The sequence below is a fragment of the Spinacia oleracea genome, chromosome 2, assembly GCF_020520425.1.
Source record: "Spinacia oleracea cultivar Varoflay chromosome 2, BTI_SOV_V1, whole genome shotgun sequence".
Taxonomy (NCBI): domain Eukaryota; kingdom Viridiplantae; phylum Streptophyta; class Magnoliopsida; order Caryophyllales; family Amaranthaceae; genus Spinacia; species Spinacia oleracea.
This window is the reverse complement of record NC_079488.1, coordinates 35,690,333-35,702,531: the sequence shown is the minus strand read 5'-3', so window position 1 is coordinate 35,702,531 and position 12,199 is coordinate 35,690,333. Positions and strand designations below refer to the sequence as shown.

The following is a 12,199-nucleotide window of genomic DNA, read 5'->3' as shown; positions in this document are numbered from 1 at the left end:
AAGAGAAATATAGTTCAAAATAGCAACAAGAGCGATCAAAGTCTTACGCCTCAAGGTACGTTTCTCGGGCCATATAGACTCGCCCAACTATTGCAACAACGGTACGCCTTAAGAACGACGGTTCCTTTAAATAATCGCCCCAAAGCGACAAACACCGTAGTCCACCAATCGGCTACGGCTTCTCGAGAAATCATCACGAGAAAGTCCTGCCTGGGACGCACTTTCAACGCCCAGGACCAGGCGCCAGATATTCCAACGCCCATCCCTGGGCGCTGAAAATCAGCTCATCTAATTGTGATCTCTAAAATTCTACGTTCCAAAAAAAAAGGAAAAAAAGAGAAGAGAATGCGTAGAATTTCCAAGTAAAATAAAAGAACGAACAAGAGGCCAACTGTGTCATCAAAAGACCAGCCCAAACAACATTTTCAACGCCCAACCTAGGGCATGAATTGTTTCAACGCCCAGGCCTGGGCGCCGTAAATGATCTCAAACCCAAAAAAGGGCCCCTGATTTCTATAGGGCCCTGCCGTATCCGTTAGACTCGAGAATTGTTGATTTCTCAAAGTCGCACCTCACGGCTTTGTTAAGAGTAGCACACCACTACAAGGGTCGCTCGCACTTACGAGCACAATCCCAAACACGATCAAGGACATTACAGAACGCGTATCCCCAAGGAACCTCTTTGACAAGAAATGACCGTCAAGCACGAGTGCTTGGGGGCTCGAAAGAAAATATATATTATGCAAAGGTAAAACAATATTGCCAGACTACGCTGTACGAAGTCCCGTGTCTGGATATCTCAATAGATAAAACCGGTTTACGACCTCAAGACAAAGGTCGCCGTTGATACTTATACATGGTCCCCTAATCAAGGAACCAGGTAGTGGCAAAATTGAGCCGTAAAGACTAGCTCAAAACCATGAAAGATGATGACCACAAGACAATGGTCTGTCTAAGCACGTTGTCAACCCACATTCAGGTTGCAACTAAATCCGAGCATCCCTCGAAAGAAAATAAGTTCTTCAAAAAACAAAAACAGGCTCGCCCACCTTCAGCGGGCGGGGTCTGCGTCACTAACCGCGCAGGTCCTCAGTTTTCGAAAAAGAATCTTCAAAAAAAAATATATGTTTACAGGCTCGCCATCTTTAGCCAGCGGGGTCTGCGCCACTAACCGCGCAGGTCCTTAGTCGCTGCAGCGATAACTTTTTTGGTTTTCCGTTTTTCCCAAAAACGATGTGAGTAGCTTTTGGTTTTCCGTTTTTCCAAAGAAGAACGATGTGAGTAGCTTTTGGTTTTCCGTTTTTCCCAAAAACGATGTGAGTAGCTTTTGGTTTTCCGTTTTTTCAAAAAAGAACGATGTGAGTATCTTTTGGTTTTCCGTTTTTTCCAAAAAAGCGATGTGAGTAGTTTCCCTTTTTTCCAAAATTTAAAAGATTGGTTTTCCGTTTTTCCAAAAAAAAGAACGATGTGCTGGATTTTCCTTCGTTTTACGTCCCATAAAAACAAGGGGGTTTTCTCGTTTAGCTAACCCTGAAAATGAGAATCTTTAAAAACATTTTTTACCTCGTGATTGGGCTTGGCTAGGCCCAATTACACTTTATAGCTTTGATTTCGAAAACATCTGTAGCTACTCCCAATGACAAAGTGAGGGAGTTCCTACGCCTCTTTAGATACTTCCAATGACAAAGTGAGGGAGTATTCTATACTATCCGTTGACAAATCCCAATGACACGTGAGGGATATGTCGACACTTCAAGTGATGACCCTTAAGTCAAATGTTATCACTCGGGGGCTCGTGAGACCCTCGCAAAAACAGGTCACCATGGCTTGTGCGACGCACTCCGTCTAATACTTTGACCATCGTCTTACTCCAAGACTCAGTCACAGTGGGGGCTAACTGTAGACACCTACTTTTGTCCCCAATCCCGAAAGGGAAGGTTCGATGATGAAAGCGTAAAATCTCCACTTGACAACGCATATCCTATAAAATAACGAATCTCAATTCCCCTTTTCATTTCACCCAAAACCTGCTATTTATAGAAACCTGCTATTTATGGAAACCTTCTAAAAATAGTAACTGTCGTAATGGGTAGTTGTTGAAAGTGGCAAGTCATAAAAGATAGAAACCTGTCAGAATTAGGTGTTGCACTCCAACATAAATCCTAAATGAGATAGAGATTACGAGAGAATCCACTAGTAAAAAAATCGACATGTGCTTCCCTTTAAGTGCGGGTCATTAAGAAAATTGGCAGCACTTGAAATTACTAAAAGAAATTTTTTTTAAAAAAATTCACAAGTGCGGGCCATTTTAGAAAATTGGCAGCACTTGAACTCAAGTGCGGGCTCGTACCAGAAACGAGCTGCACAAAACATAATAAGGTGACATGCCCTCTTTTCTCTCCCCCCCTCTTTCTCTACCTCAGACGACTCTCATTCAATCTCCACCTCAGACGACTCTCTCTTCCCTTTGTTGCTTCTCCGTCGGTAACCCGCCATCACCATTTCACTTGTCGGCTGCACGGCTGCTTTTGTCGTAGTTGGTTCGTTGTTGTGCTGCCCCGGTTGTTGTTGCTATGCTCTCTCTCGCCTGCCCCATCTTTCTCTCGTCACTACCTTGTATCGAAACCGCCTACGGTGGTCGAGGGTGGTGGTTGAGGGTTTTTCGCTACCCTATCGATCGGTAATTTCCTATTTTCTTTCATCAATTAAGTTGAATTTGAATAAAATCAAAACCCCAAATTTACAAACCCTAACTTTCTATTTATTTGATTTTTGGTTAATCTTAAATATTTCTATCTTTTATTTTGTTGATCATGAGTAATTTATTGATTATTTGATCTGCTTCGATTGAACTTACAAACCCTAACTCTTTATATCGTTTGTGCAAGAGACTTTCATTCAAAGTTTTAGATCGAATCAAGGATGCTAATTGTTTAATACATAGAGTAGGGTAATAATTAAACTGAACAATTCACTATTTTTTTTGCCGAATAAATATGATGAATTATGTCCGATTAACTGATTTTTTTAGGTTTAATGTTTGTAGTATTAATTTGTTTTATATCTTCAGATTTTAATGTTTATAGTATTAAAGTTATTTTATATCCTTAGATTTTTATTATGTATTTGAATCAATGTTGCAGGTACTTTAATTGATCAAGGCGAGTCTTCCGATTTTTATTCTCAACAATACCCAGAAGATCATCCTGCATTTGGATTTTTAACTTGGAAGTGGGTTCTAACTCTCGGGTTCGACCACATGTTCTCATCGCCTATTTTCCTGGGAACTTTGGGAGTCTTGGAAGCATCTCTAATGGCCTCTACTTACACTACATAGATTCCCTTGGTTAAGGTCGCACGAAGGTCAAATTTAAATGAATTTCAGTTGCTTCATAGCATCTTAGGCATACTAAAGTTACATGTGTGAGGCGATTGGTGACGATTGGTTTGAGGTTTTGAAGGTTGCCATGTCATTATTTGCTTGGTTGGTGTTGGAGATAAAACTGGACTTGTTGTTGGTTACTGTTTATTATGTACTAGTGAATAATGGTTATAATATTGGAGCTTACACTGATTTTATTAAAGTTTAGGTATCTTGAATCTTGATACATGGTCCACTATATGAAATTATAAATCCTCTTTGTTTATTCTATATTTGGAGTGTCACTCTGTGATAGCCACCTAGTATTTCATAAATGATCTTCTCAAACTTTCTTATGTATGCCCACTATGTGTACTGCCAATTTCCTCAACCAAAGAAATTAGTAATTTTGATACAGTTAGTGTCTGAGTCATATACTCATGTGTTTGAAGATCATTTCTTTTATCGAGTGTGTGAAGTACATTTTGTTTCAAGTGGTTAGCTGGTTTTTGATCCCAATGTAATTCCTATTATGTGGCCTATCTGATTCCTTTTCTCTCTGTGTGTAGACAACTACCTGGTTGGACGGAGATGGCTGCAAAATGCGGAGCGGTTCAGTGACCTATGAAGAAGGATTGCCTCTTGATACTTCTAAAGCTTGTGATGCATGTGATATATGGTATTTTTTTTGACTTTTGATTCTTGTTTATATGTCAGATATCAATCTGTCCATGCCGTTTAGTTGTATATTGTGCTTAATTTTCAAGACAACATTGTTACTTGAAGAAATTATTTAACCCATCCATCGTAAACACTTATTTTTTGGATATTGCTATTCCATGTCTTGTTTGATCTATTGTTTTGCTTGTTGCTCTTTCTCGTGGGGAAGATTTACACCTTCCTGTTCTAAATATTCACATTCTGCTATACTTAGTAACTAATATTTCTCATTTTCACTTTATTTTTACCGATTTTGGCAGTAAGAATAACCAAAGGAAGTTAGGTTGCTAAGTGTTGTGGACTCTTATTAGTGTTTAGAATAACTAAGGAACGTAGGTTGTCAATGTGATGTTAGGTGTGTGGTAATGAGATCGAAATTGGTACTCTCATTTATTTCTATCATATTTGCTACTGCGTTATTACTTGTCTCTTTCTTTTTGTCATCATTTAATTTTGGGTGTGGGGGATTAGGCTGATTAGAATGGTGTTAGGACTTAGGAGGCCGGTTCTACTATTCTATGGGTTTTAGGATCTCATTTGTTATGATTGGTGTTGGATGTTTGCTTTTTTTAAAATGAAATAAGAAGGTTTGAAGCACTTTATATTGGAGGTTCTATTATTCAGGTTACTTTGCTCTGGGAGTGTGTTAATCTCTTGTTGTTGATGTATATTTTTTTCAGGATTGTACATGCAAACATCTGTTGAGATTTGCTTATTATTTATGTGTCAAATAGGCATCGAGTTGCATTGGTGGTTTAAGGGTTTATTACAGTGAATCATGTAAATTAAGGTTGTCGTTTTACATTGCTTAGTTTGTGGCTCTTAAGTAACCATGTTATGATGTACTATTAATAATTTGGAATTGAGCACTATAGGGGTAATGGAAATTCCATGTTCCAGTGACATATAAATGTGACTTTATGCCTAAATGGACTTTTGCTCATTCAATTTGATTGTTTGTGCTTGCTTTGACCTTCAAGTTGATTTGAAAATGAGTCTTTGAAATATTAAAATAAGTTTAATTAACATATAAAGGGTTTAAAATACTTATTTAAGTTCATTAGTTGAAAGGTAGTAGCGAAATAAGCCATTTTAGTCAAACTATTAACAATAATGAACAAACGAGCCTTAAATGTGCAAAACTTGACCAAAGTAGGTGATAATGAGTCTTTGAAACATAAAACTAAGTGTATTAAACATGTAAATCGTTTTAAATACATATTTAAGTTCATTAGTCTAATTTTGGGACCAAAATCAGGCATTTTAGTCAAAATGTGGCCTATAATGATCAAACGAGCCTTAAATCTGCATAACTTGATCAAAGTAGGTGAGAATGAGTATTTAAACTTAAAACGAAATATATTTGACATGTAAAAGGTTTAAAATACTTATTTAAGTTCATTAGTTGTAAGTGAGGACCGAAATAAACCATTTTAGTCAAAATGTGACCTATAATGATCAAACGTGCCTTAAATGTGTATAACTTGACCAAAGTAGTTAAGAATGAGTTTGAGAAACATTAAACTAAGTCTAATAAACATGTAAAAGGGTTTAAAATGCTTATTTAGATTCATTAGTTCAAAATTAGGAGCGATATAAGCCAATTTAGTCAAAATACGACCTGTAATAAACAAACTAGTCTTAAACGTGCATAACTTTCCCAAAATAGGTGATATTGAGGCTTAGAAACATTAATATAAGTCTAACAAAAATGTAAAGGGTTTTTGATACTTATTTAGGTTCATTAATTTAAAGTTGTGACTGAAATAGGTCATTTTAGTAAAAAACGAGCCTTAAATGTGCGTAACATGACCAAAGTAGGTGAGAATGAGTGTTCGAAACATAAAACTAAGTACATTAAACATCCAAAGATTTTAAAATACTTGTTTAGGTTCATTGGTTGAAAGTTATGAGAGAAAGAAGCCATTTTTATTATTATAAGGTTCATTATTTCATTGTTGTGAGCAAATTATGTCTTACTTTATTATAGCATACAATATTTATAATATAACTAACATATATTTTTTTCTTGATGGTCGATCTTCTTTAGGTATTCAACAATCCGAGGGAGTAGCCTTTTAGTATTGAGTAGATAAATGAAGTTCGAGAAAAGTTGGCAAACTTCATTACCATTTATTGTCTTTGATATTTTCTTGTAGTGAATCTTAGATTATGGATGCTAATTTTCCGTACGATCGTAATGTAATCAATTTTTATATTTATGATTATATACTATTTAATTTATTTATCTATATAATTGAATACTTTTTTTATGTGATGTATGGAGGTTAATTAGTGGGCGTGGTCTAATTGTATATATGTAGCAGGGATATCAGTTACATAACAAATTTCTAGATCAAGTGCGGCTCATTTATATATCAAGTGCGGCTTTTTTTTATGCTTGTGCTGCCCATTTTTATATCAAGTGCGACTAATTTTCAAAATTGGCAGCACCAAATTTCTCAAGTGCGGGCTCATTTCCAAAATTGGCAGCACAAACTTTGTCAAGTGCGGGGTCATATTGAAAAATTAGCAGCACCAATTTCGTCAAGTGCGGGCTCATTTTTTAAATTGGCAGCACTTCAAGTATCAAGTGCTGCCAATATTTTGGCAGCACTTGAGAAACATCAAGTGCGGGCAAGCCATGTGCTGCACATGTAAAAGCCCGCACTTAACCCCTTAAAATGAGCCCGCACTTGATCTTTTTTCCTCTAGTGATTCTATACCTAATATGATTCGAAAATAAGAGTCACGTATTAATTAAAATCCTAACGAGCCTAGAGTTCGTAACGGGCCCAGACGCATTCCGGCACAAGGTTAATACGCACTAAAAGACTCGATTAAATCTCAAACACTCCGGATTCCAGGAATCCGAATCTGACTAAGAAAACAGCCCAGATCCTATTTTCAACGCCTGGCTCTGGGCGCCGAAATCTTCGGCGCCCAGGCCTGGGCGCTGAAAATACTTGGGACGTGTTCTTTCCTAATTCTTCGTGGATTAGAGTTCTACAATTCTATCTTTCCACGAACTCTTTTCTATAAATAGGGCCCTAAGTTCGACGTGAAAAGAACACAACACACAATTATTATTCTGAGTATTGACTCTAAACCCCTAAGCCTAAGCCTCACGCTGCAAAACTGATCACGCGTTCTGTCGCAATCGATCCATAAATCGAACAGAATGTATCCTGTCCCATAACTTGAGATTCGTTAAATAAAAGGAGAAATAGCAAAGTCAAAATGGTTAGTTTTCTGAGAACTGTGACGCACCTCTCAAGGGTGCGTCGTAATGTGTCCCTTTTCCATGATTTAATTGCTTTCCTCGCCCTTTTATGAACTGTTAAACTAATTAAAACTGATTGTTCTATCACGCCTAATAAAGATAATATGTTGGGAAATTGGATTATCATGCTAGGTCTCTTAAAACAATCTAAATCAGATAATCGCGTTCGATCTAGTACTATATGTTGCATATTGTTAAAATCAACTCAGATTAGTTTAATAGTTAACGCATGTTCCTTCAATTATTTATGCTGAGCTAGTATGGATATCCTGCCTCTGGAGTTATCGAAGAGCGAGTACTCCTCTCGGTAGTTACAGTCCCCCGAACCCTTAATCTCTACCTTGCGGGTGTATGTTGAGAGATCCCCACACCAGGGATCACAAGGGAACCTACGGCCGTCGTGGTCAAACATAATTGCACTCCCTTTATGTCACGATAACCGGGTTTTGTCAGTTTTTCTCATTGTCGTTAAAAACTGAATGGCGACTCCTATATTACTAGTCAATTGGGTGTAAACTCACAGGAAATCCAATTACACTTGATTTTACAAAAAGAAACGTCACACCCACGAGGAACAAGGTCACGCATTAGCCTCGTGCTTTTTCGAACCCCTCAAAAAAGAAAATTCAATTTATACTAACCCCTAAAAATGAGAGATTTAAACTCGAAAAGGGAATCCCGCGCAGCCGTGCGAACGGGCATACCCAGCTGCGATCGCATCAGTGCGAACGAGCTGTGATTCCATGCGAGCGAGCTCAGCGACGAATTTCTTCCTTCGATCCGTGCGATCGTGCTCAGACACTCCTGGGGCACGAGCACACGAGCCTGCTTGACTTTGGAGGCAACTCTGCTGACCCGTGCGAACACACAGAAATTCTGTGCGATCGCACGGGCTCTATTCGAACAATTCTGGGATAAAAATGCAACAAAACTATACAAAACTATCAAAAAGCATAATAATATTCTATAAAATCCTAGGCCTAGAGCGACATAAATGCCGCTCATCAAACTCTCCCAAGCTAAGCGTTTGCTAGTCTCTAGCAAACTAAACTCAACTAGGGAAGAATGAGAAACTAATCTAATACTAAAAACTTACCAAAAACAAAATCTAGCAAATCTAATCAAGGCAAGACTAAAATGAAAAACACAAACCAAGAAAAGAAAGAAAGAAAAGAAGAAGAAAAGAAAAGAGAAGAAAAGAAATTAAACTACAAAATCCAAGATGGGGGGCCTTTATTATGGAACAAGTATAGAAGAACACTAATATTACTAATCAAATAAATGAGTACACGCTAACTAATGTCCTAAATCGAGTGAAAGATTCGAGCATCAAGCAAAGCGAACTAAGGGCAAGCACTAGTCAATCCCCTTACAACCGAGCATACCACGTCACATCTCTAGATCTTATTCACCCTTGAGAATAGCGTCTCGAGACACCGCGAAGGCGCCAGAAAATCAAGATTAGGCTACCCGACATCTTAGCATGACAACCTTGTTCCTTAAGCTTGACCAAATCCTCCCTCCACCGACAATGACTCAACTCTAAAGGGTCAAGAGGGCTTTTAGGGCGTAACGTAGGCTAGGGGTAAGGTGCGGAACAAATTTGGCAATTTGGTGCTCATAGCTAAAGTGAAGCGCAATGATAGAACTAAACTCAAGCATTTTGAACCAAACATAAACTCGTACCGCTTATTTGGGGTACCCCTAAGCTTATTCAACAACAACTCTAAACTACAACCTTTTTTGCATTTTTTCTTGATTTGATTTTTCTCTTTTTTTTTGTGTTTCAAATGAAACTTTTCATGCCTTGTTTTTCTCTATTTTTGGCTTTTTCAAAACTTTACTCTCTTTTTGCTTTTGCATCAATTATTCACTATATACAACATTCTTCCAAAACTTTGCCATTCATACCAATAACAATCATTCCTCAACTTTGCATATTCATTCAAAACCAACAAGCATCATAACTCTAAGATTCACTATCACTTCTAAGGGTGAAAACAAAACAAAGGCTATTAGGCTTGTAATGTGCTCATAAGAAATGAAGGGTCAAGGCTCAAATGGCTAGCAAAGGGGTAAATGCAAACAAAAACATATGAGAAAAATAGAAAATAAAGTCCTAAACTAAAAAGAAAAATAGTCACCGAAAGTAATGCCTCTATCATCCCCTAAAGTAGTTCGGTCGCGGTCTCGGGAAGGAAATGGTCGAACTCAGGAGATAAGAAAGTCAATGCTAAGGATCCATGCCACTCAATATATGAATATGTGTTTGGGATTATTTGAACATGAACCTCACAAGGGAGCAAATACCATTCTCTCCGGTTTCAAATCACTAGAGAAATCGACACCATCTTACCACAAGCCAAGAGTTCATGACGCATGCTACCCATAGTTCTAACCAACTTCCTTGACTCCAAATCCTAGACTCGACCCAAGACATTAAGAACCGTGTAAAAATCTACCAATTAGGAATAAAAGCATTTTAATCTACAAGTTCCAATTTTATTTGCCCCAATCAAGAATATTGCCTAAGAAAACCTAGAAAAACTTGCCTTGACGAAAAGGAAATCAAAACAAAGAAAAAGGAAGAAAAATAAGAAAACACACCAAAAAGAAGTAAATGAAACAAACAAAAAGAAAAGAAACTAAAATCAAACTAAATCAAACTGAAAACAAAGAAACAAGTGCACATAATGGTATGATTTCATATCAATGAGCATCACAAGTCGGCAACCACACAACAAAACTCCCCCCAAGCTAGAATTAGGCCATGTCCTCAAGGCCTAAAACCAAGCAAGGAGGGGCACAACTACCCATCCAACCAAATGCCCCACATGATGTATGCCCGTCCTAAAGAATGCAATAGAGTTAGAAGGATATTACCGGAAATATCGTGGGAGCAAGTCCCGCAAAGAACCGGTAAAAACCGAACCAAACTCACCGAAAAATCGACCAACAAGGCACATGGTGGAAAGCATGAGCCCAAAACAAAGAAACACACAAAAACATGCACAAATAGGACAATAGTTACGAAACTAAAGCAAATGAAATCTAAGAGTTAAACAACCGGGTTGCCTCCCGGGTAGCGCTCGTTTAACGTCATTAGCTTGACGAATCCCCCCAAAGCTAATGGGGGGTCAAATGCAACTAACTTGGGGTCATCATTAGTCAAAAAGTTTCTTTTTTCCCCGATGGGCACAAAAAATTTACCGACATCCCCATTCATAAGGTGCCAACCAAACAATCCGCCACCAAGCTTTTCCTTGGCTTTCTTGGGCTTCTTGGCTTTCTTGGGTGTCTTGGCTTTGTTTGCCGATTCATGAATTACTTTGGAGGTTTTAGCCCCAACATCACCATCAATATGCATCCCAAATATCTCGGGGATGGTTATGACATCATCAAACTTATCATCAAACACCCTTGGGATCACATGGACTTCCTTGTCATCGGGAGAGGACCTAGAAAGCTCATTATCACACTTAGAAACACGAAAGTTGTTAGAAGGGTTAGCATGTGAGCAATAGCTCTCAATACAAGCAATAGTTTCATACAAGTTTTCGTCTTCGCAAAACACCCTTCACCAAGGGGAAGCTTGAAGCTAGCTTTTGAATCTCCCGCTTTCAAGGTGATTAGTCCCCCTTGCACATCAATAAGAGAACCCGCGGTGGCCAAAAATGGCCTCCCCAAGATAATGGGGGTATGGGTATCCTCATCGATGTCCAAGACTACGAAGTCAACAAGAAAAGTAAGCTTGCCAACAACGAGGGGAACATCCTCAATCCTACCCAATGGCAACATAACCGATCGATCGGCTAGTTGTAATGACATAGCGGTAGGAGAGAGATCACCTAGATTGAGCTTCTCATAAGTCTTATATGGCAAGATGCTCACACTTGCCCCCAAATCACAAAGAGCATTATCAAATTTGTGCTTTTGAATGCTACAAGGGATTGAAAAACGCCCGGGATCATTGAGTTTTGGGGGAAAGGAGTGTTGAATTAGAGCGCTACAACTCTCCGTGAGTTGCACGGTCTCTTTGGGTTCACAACTTCTCTTGCCATTAAGAACATCTCTCATGAATCTAGAATGGCGGGGCATTTGTTTAAGTGCCTCGGTGAGAGACAATGAGACATGCAACTTGCTAATCACATCAAGAAACTTAGAAAACTGATCATCCAATTTTTTGCCTAAAAATCTTTGAGGATAGGGGAGTTTAGGAGTGGGGAGAGGTAGAAGAGTTGCCTCTTTTGGTATAGGAGTATCACCCACATCATCGATGGGAGGCTCCTCTTCTACCACATCATTGTCGCTAGACTCAACGACTCCCTCTTGATCCTTCCCATTGGACTTAGAAACCTCATTAGCTCTAGGAACATCATCTAAAATCTTCCCACTCCTTGTCATGATTGCATACATTTGCTTAGGAGGTTGACCTTGGGGTGGGAGACTAGTATGCACTTGTTGTTCCTTTATGGTATTAGCGAGTTGAGCTGATTGGGTCTCAATCATTCTCAAATGAGTATTGGATTGCTTAAATCCGTCCTCAAACTCAACATTCTTTTTGACTTGCGCCCCCACAAACGACTCCATGAGAGCCTCAAGGTTAGACTTGAGAGGCGGGAGTGGTGGAGGTGCATTGTCATAACCACTAAGGTTTGATTGAAATTGATTGCCAAAGGTCCTTGGTCCATTGAATCCGGGAGGTGGAAATTGAGACACACCATACGGACCTCCCAAGTTCAAGGGATAATCCCCACTAGAGGCACCCCTATATTGCCCATAAGTGTAGTTGTAACCCCCTCCACCTTGATGGTTGGGATTATAACTACCTTGAT

The 12,199-nt window shown here is 38.8% G+C and overlaps 1 protein-coding gene and 1 long non-coding RNA gene across 2 annotated transcripts; one reads left to right on the top strand and one right to left on the bottom strand.

The window, feature by feature from the left end:
• Window positions 1-2,382: 2,382 nt before the first annotated feature.
• LOC110797213 (uncharacterized) lies at window positions 2,383-6,329 on the top strand. Its single transcript, XR_008927756.1, has 4 exons — window positions 2,383-2,680; window positions 3,144-3,363; window positions 3,931-4,040; window positions 6,132-6,329. It is a non-coding gene; the product is annotated as an uncharacterized lncRNA (long non-coding RNA).
• A 1,930-nt stretch (window positions 6,330-8,259) lies between these two features.
• LOC110797215 (uncharacterized) lies at window positions 8,260-11,954 on the bottom strand. Its single transcript, XM_056835835.1, has 3 exons — window positions 11,094-11,954; window positions 10,575-10,842; window positions 8,260-8,273 (listed from the first exon to the last, which is right to left on the bottom strand). Exons 1-3 carry the CDS (start codon window positions 11,952-11,954, stop codon window positions 8,260-8,262), a joined length of 1,143 nt encoding a protein of 380 aa, XP_056691813.1.
• Between the last annotated feature and the right edge of the window lie 245 nt (window positions 11,955-12,199).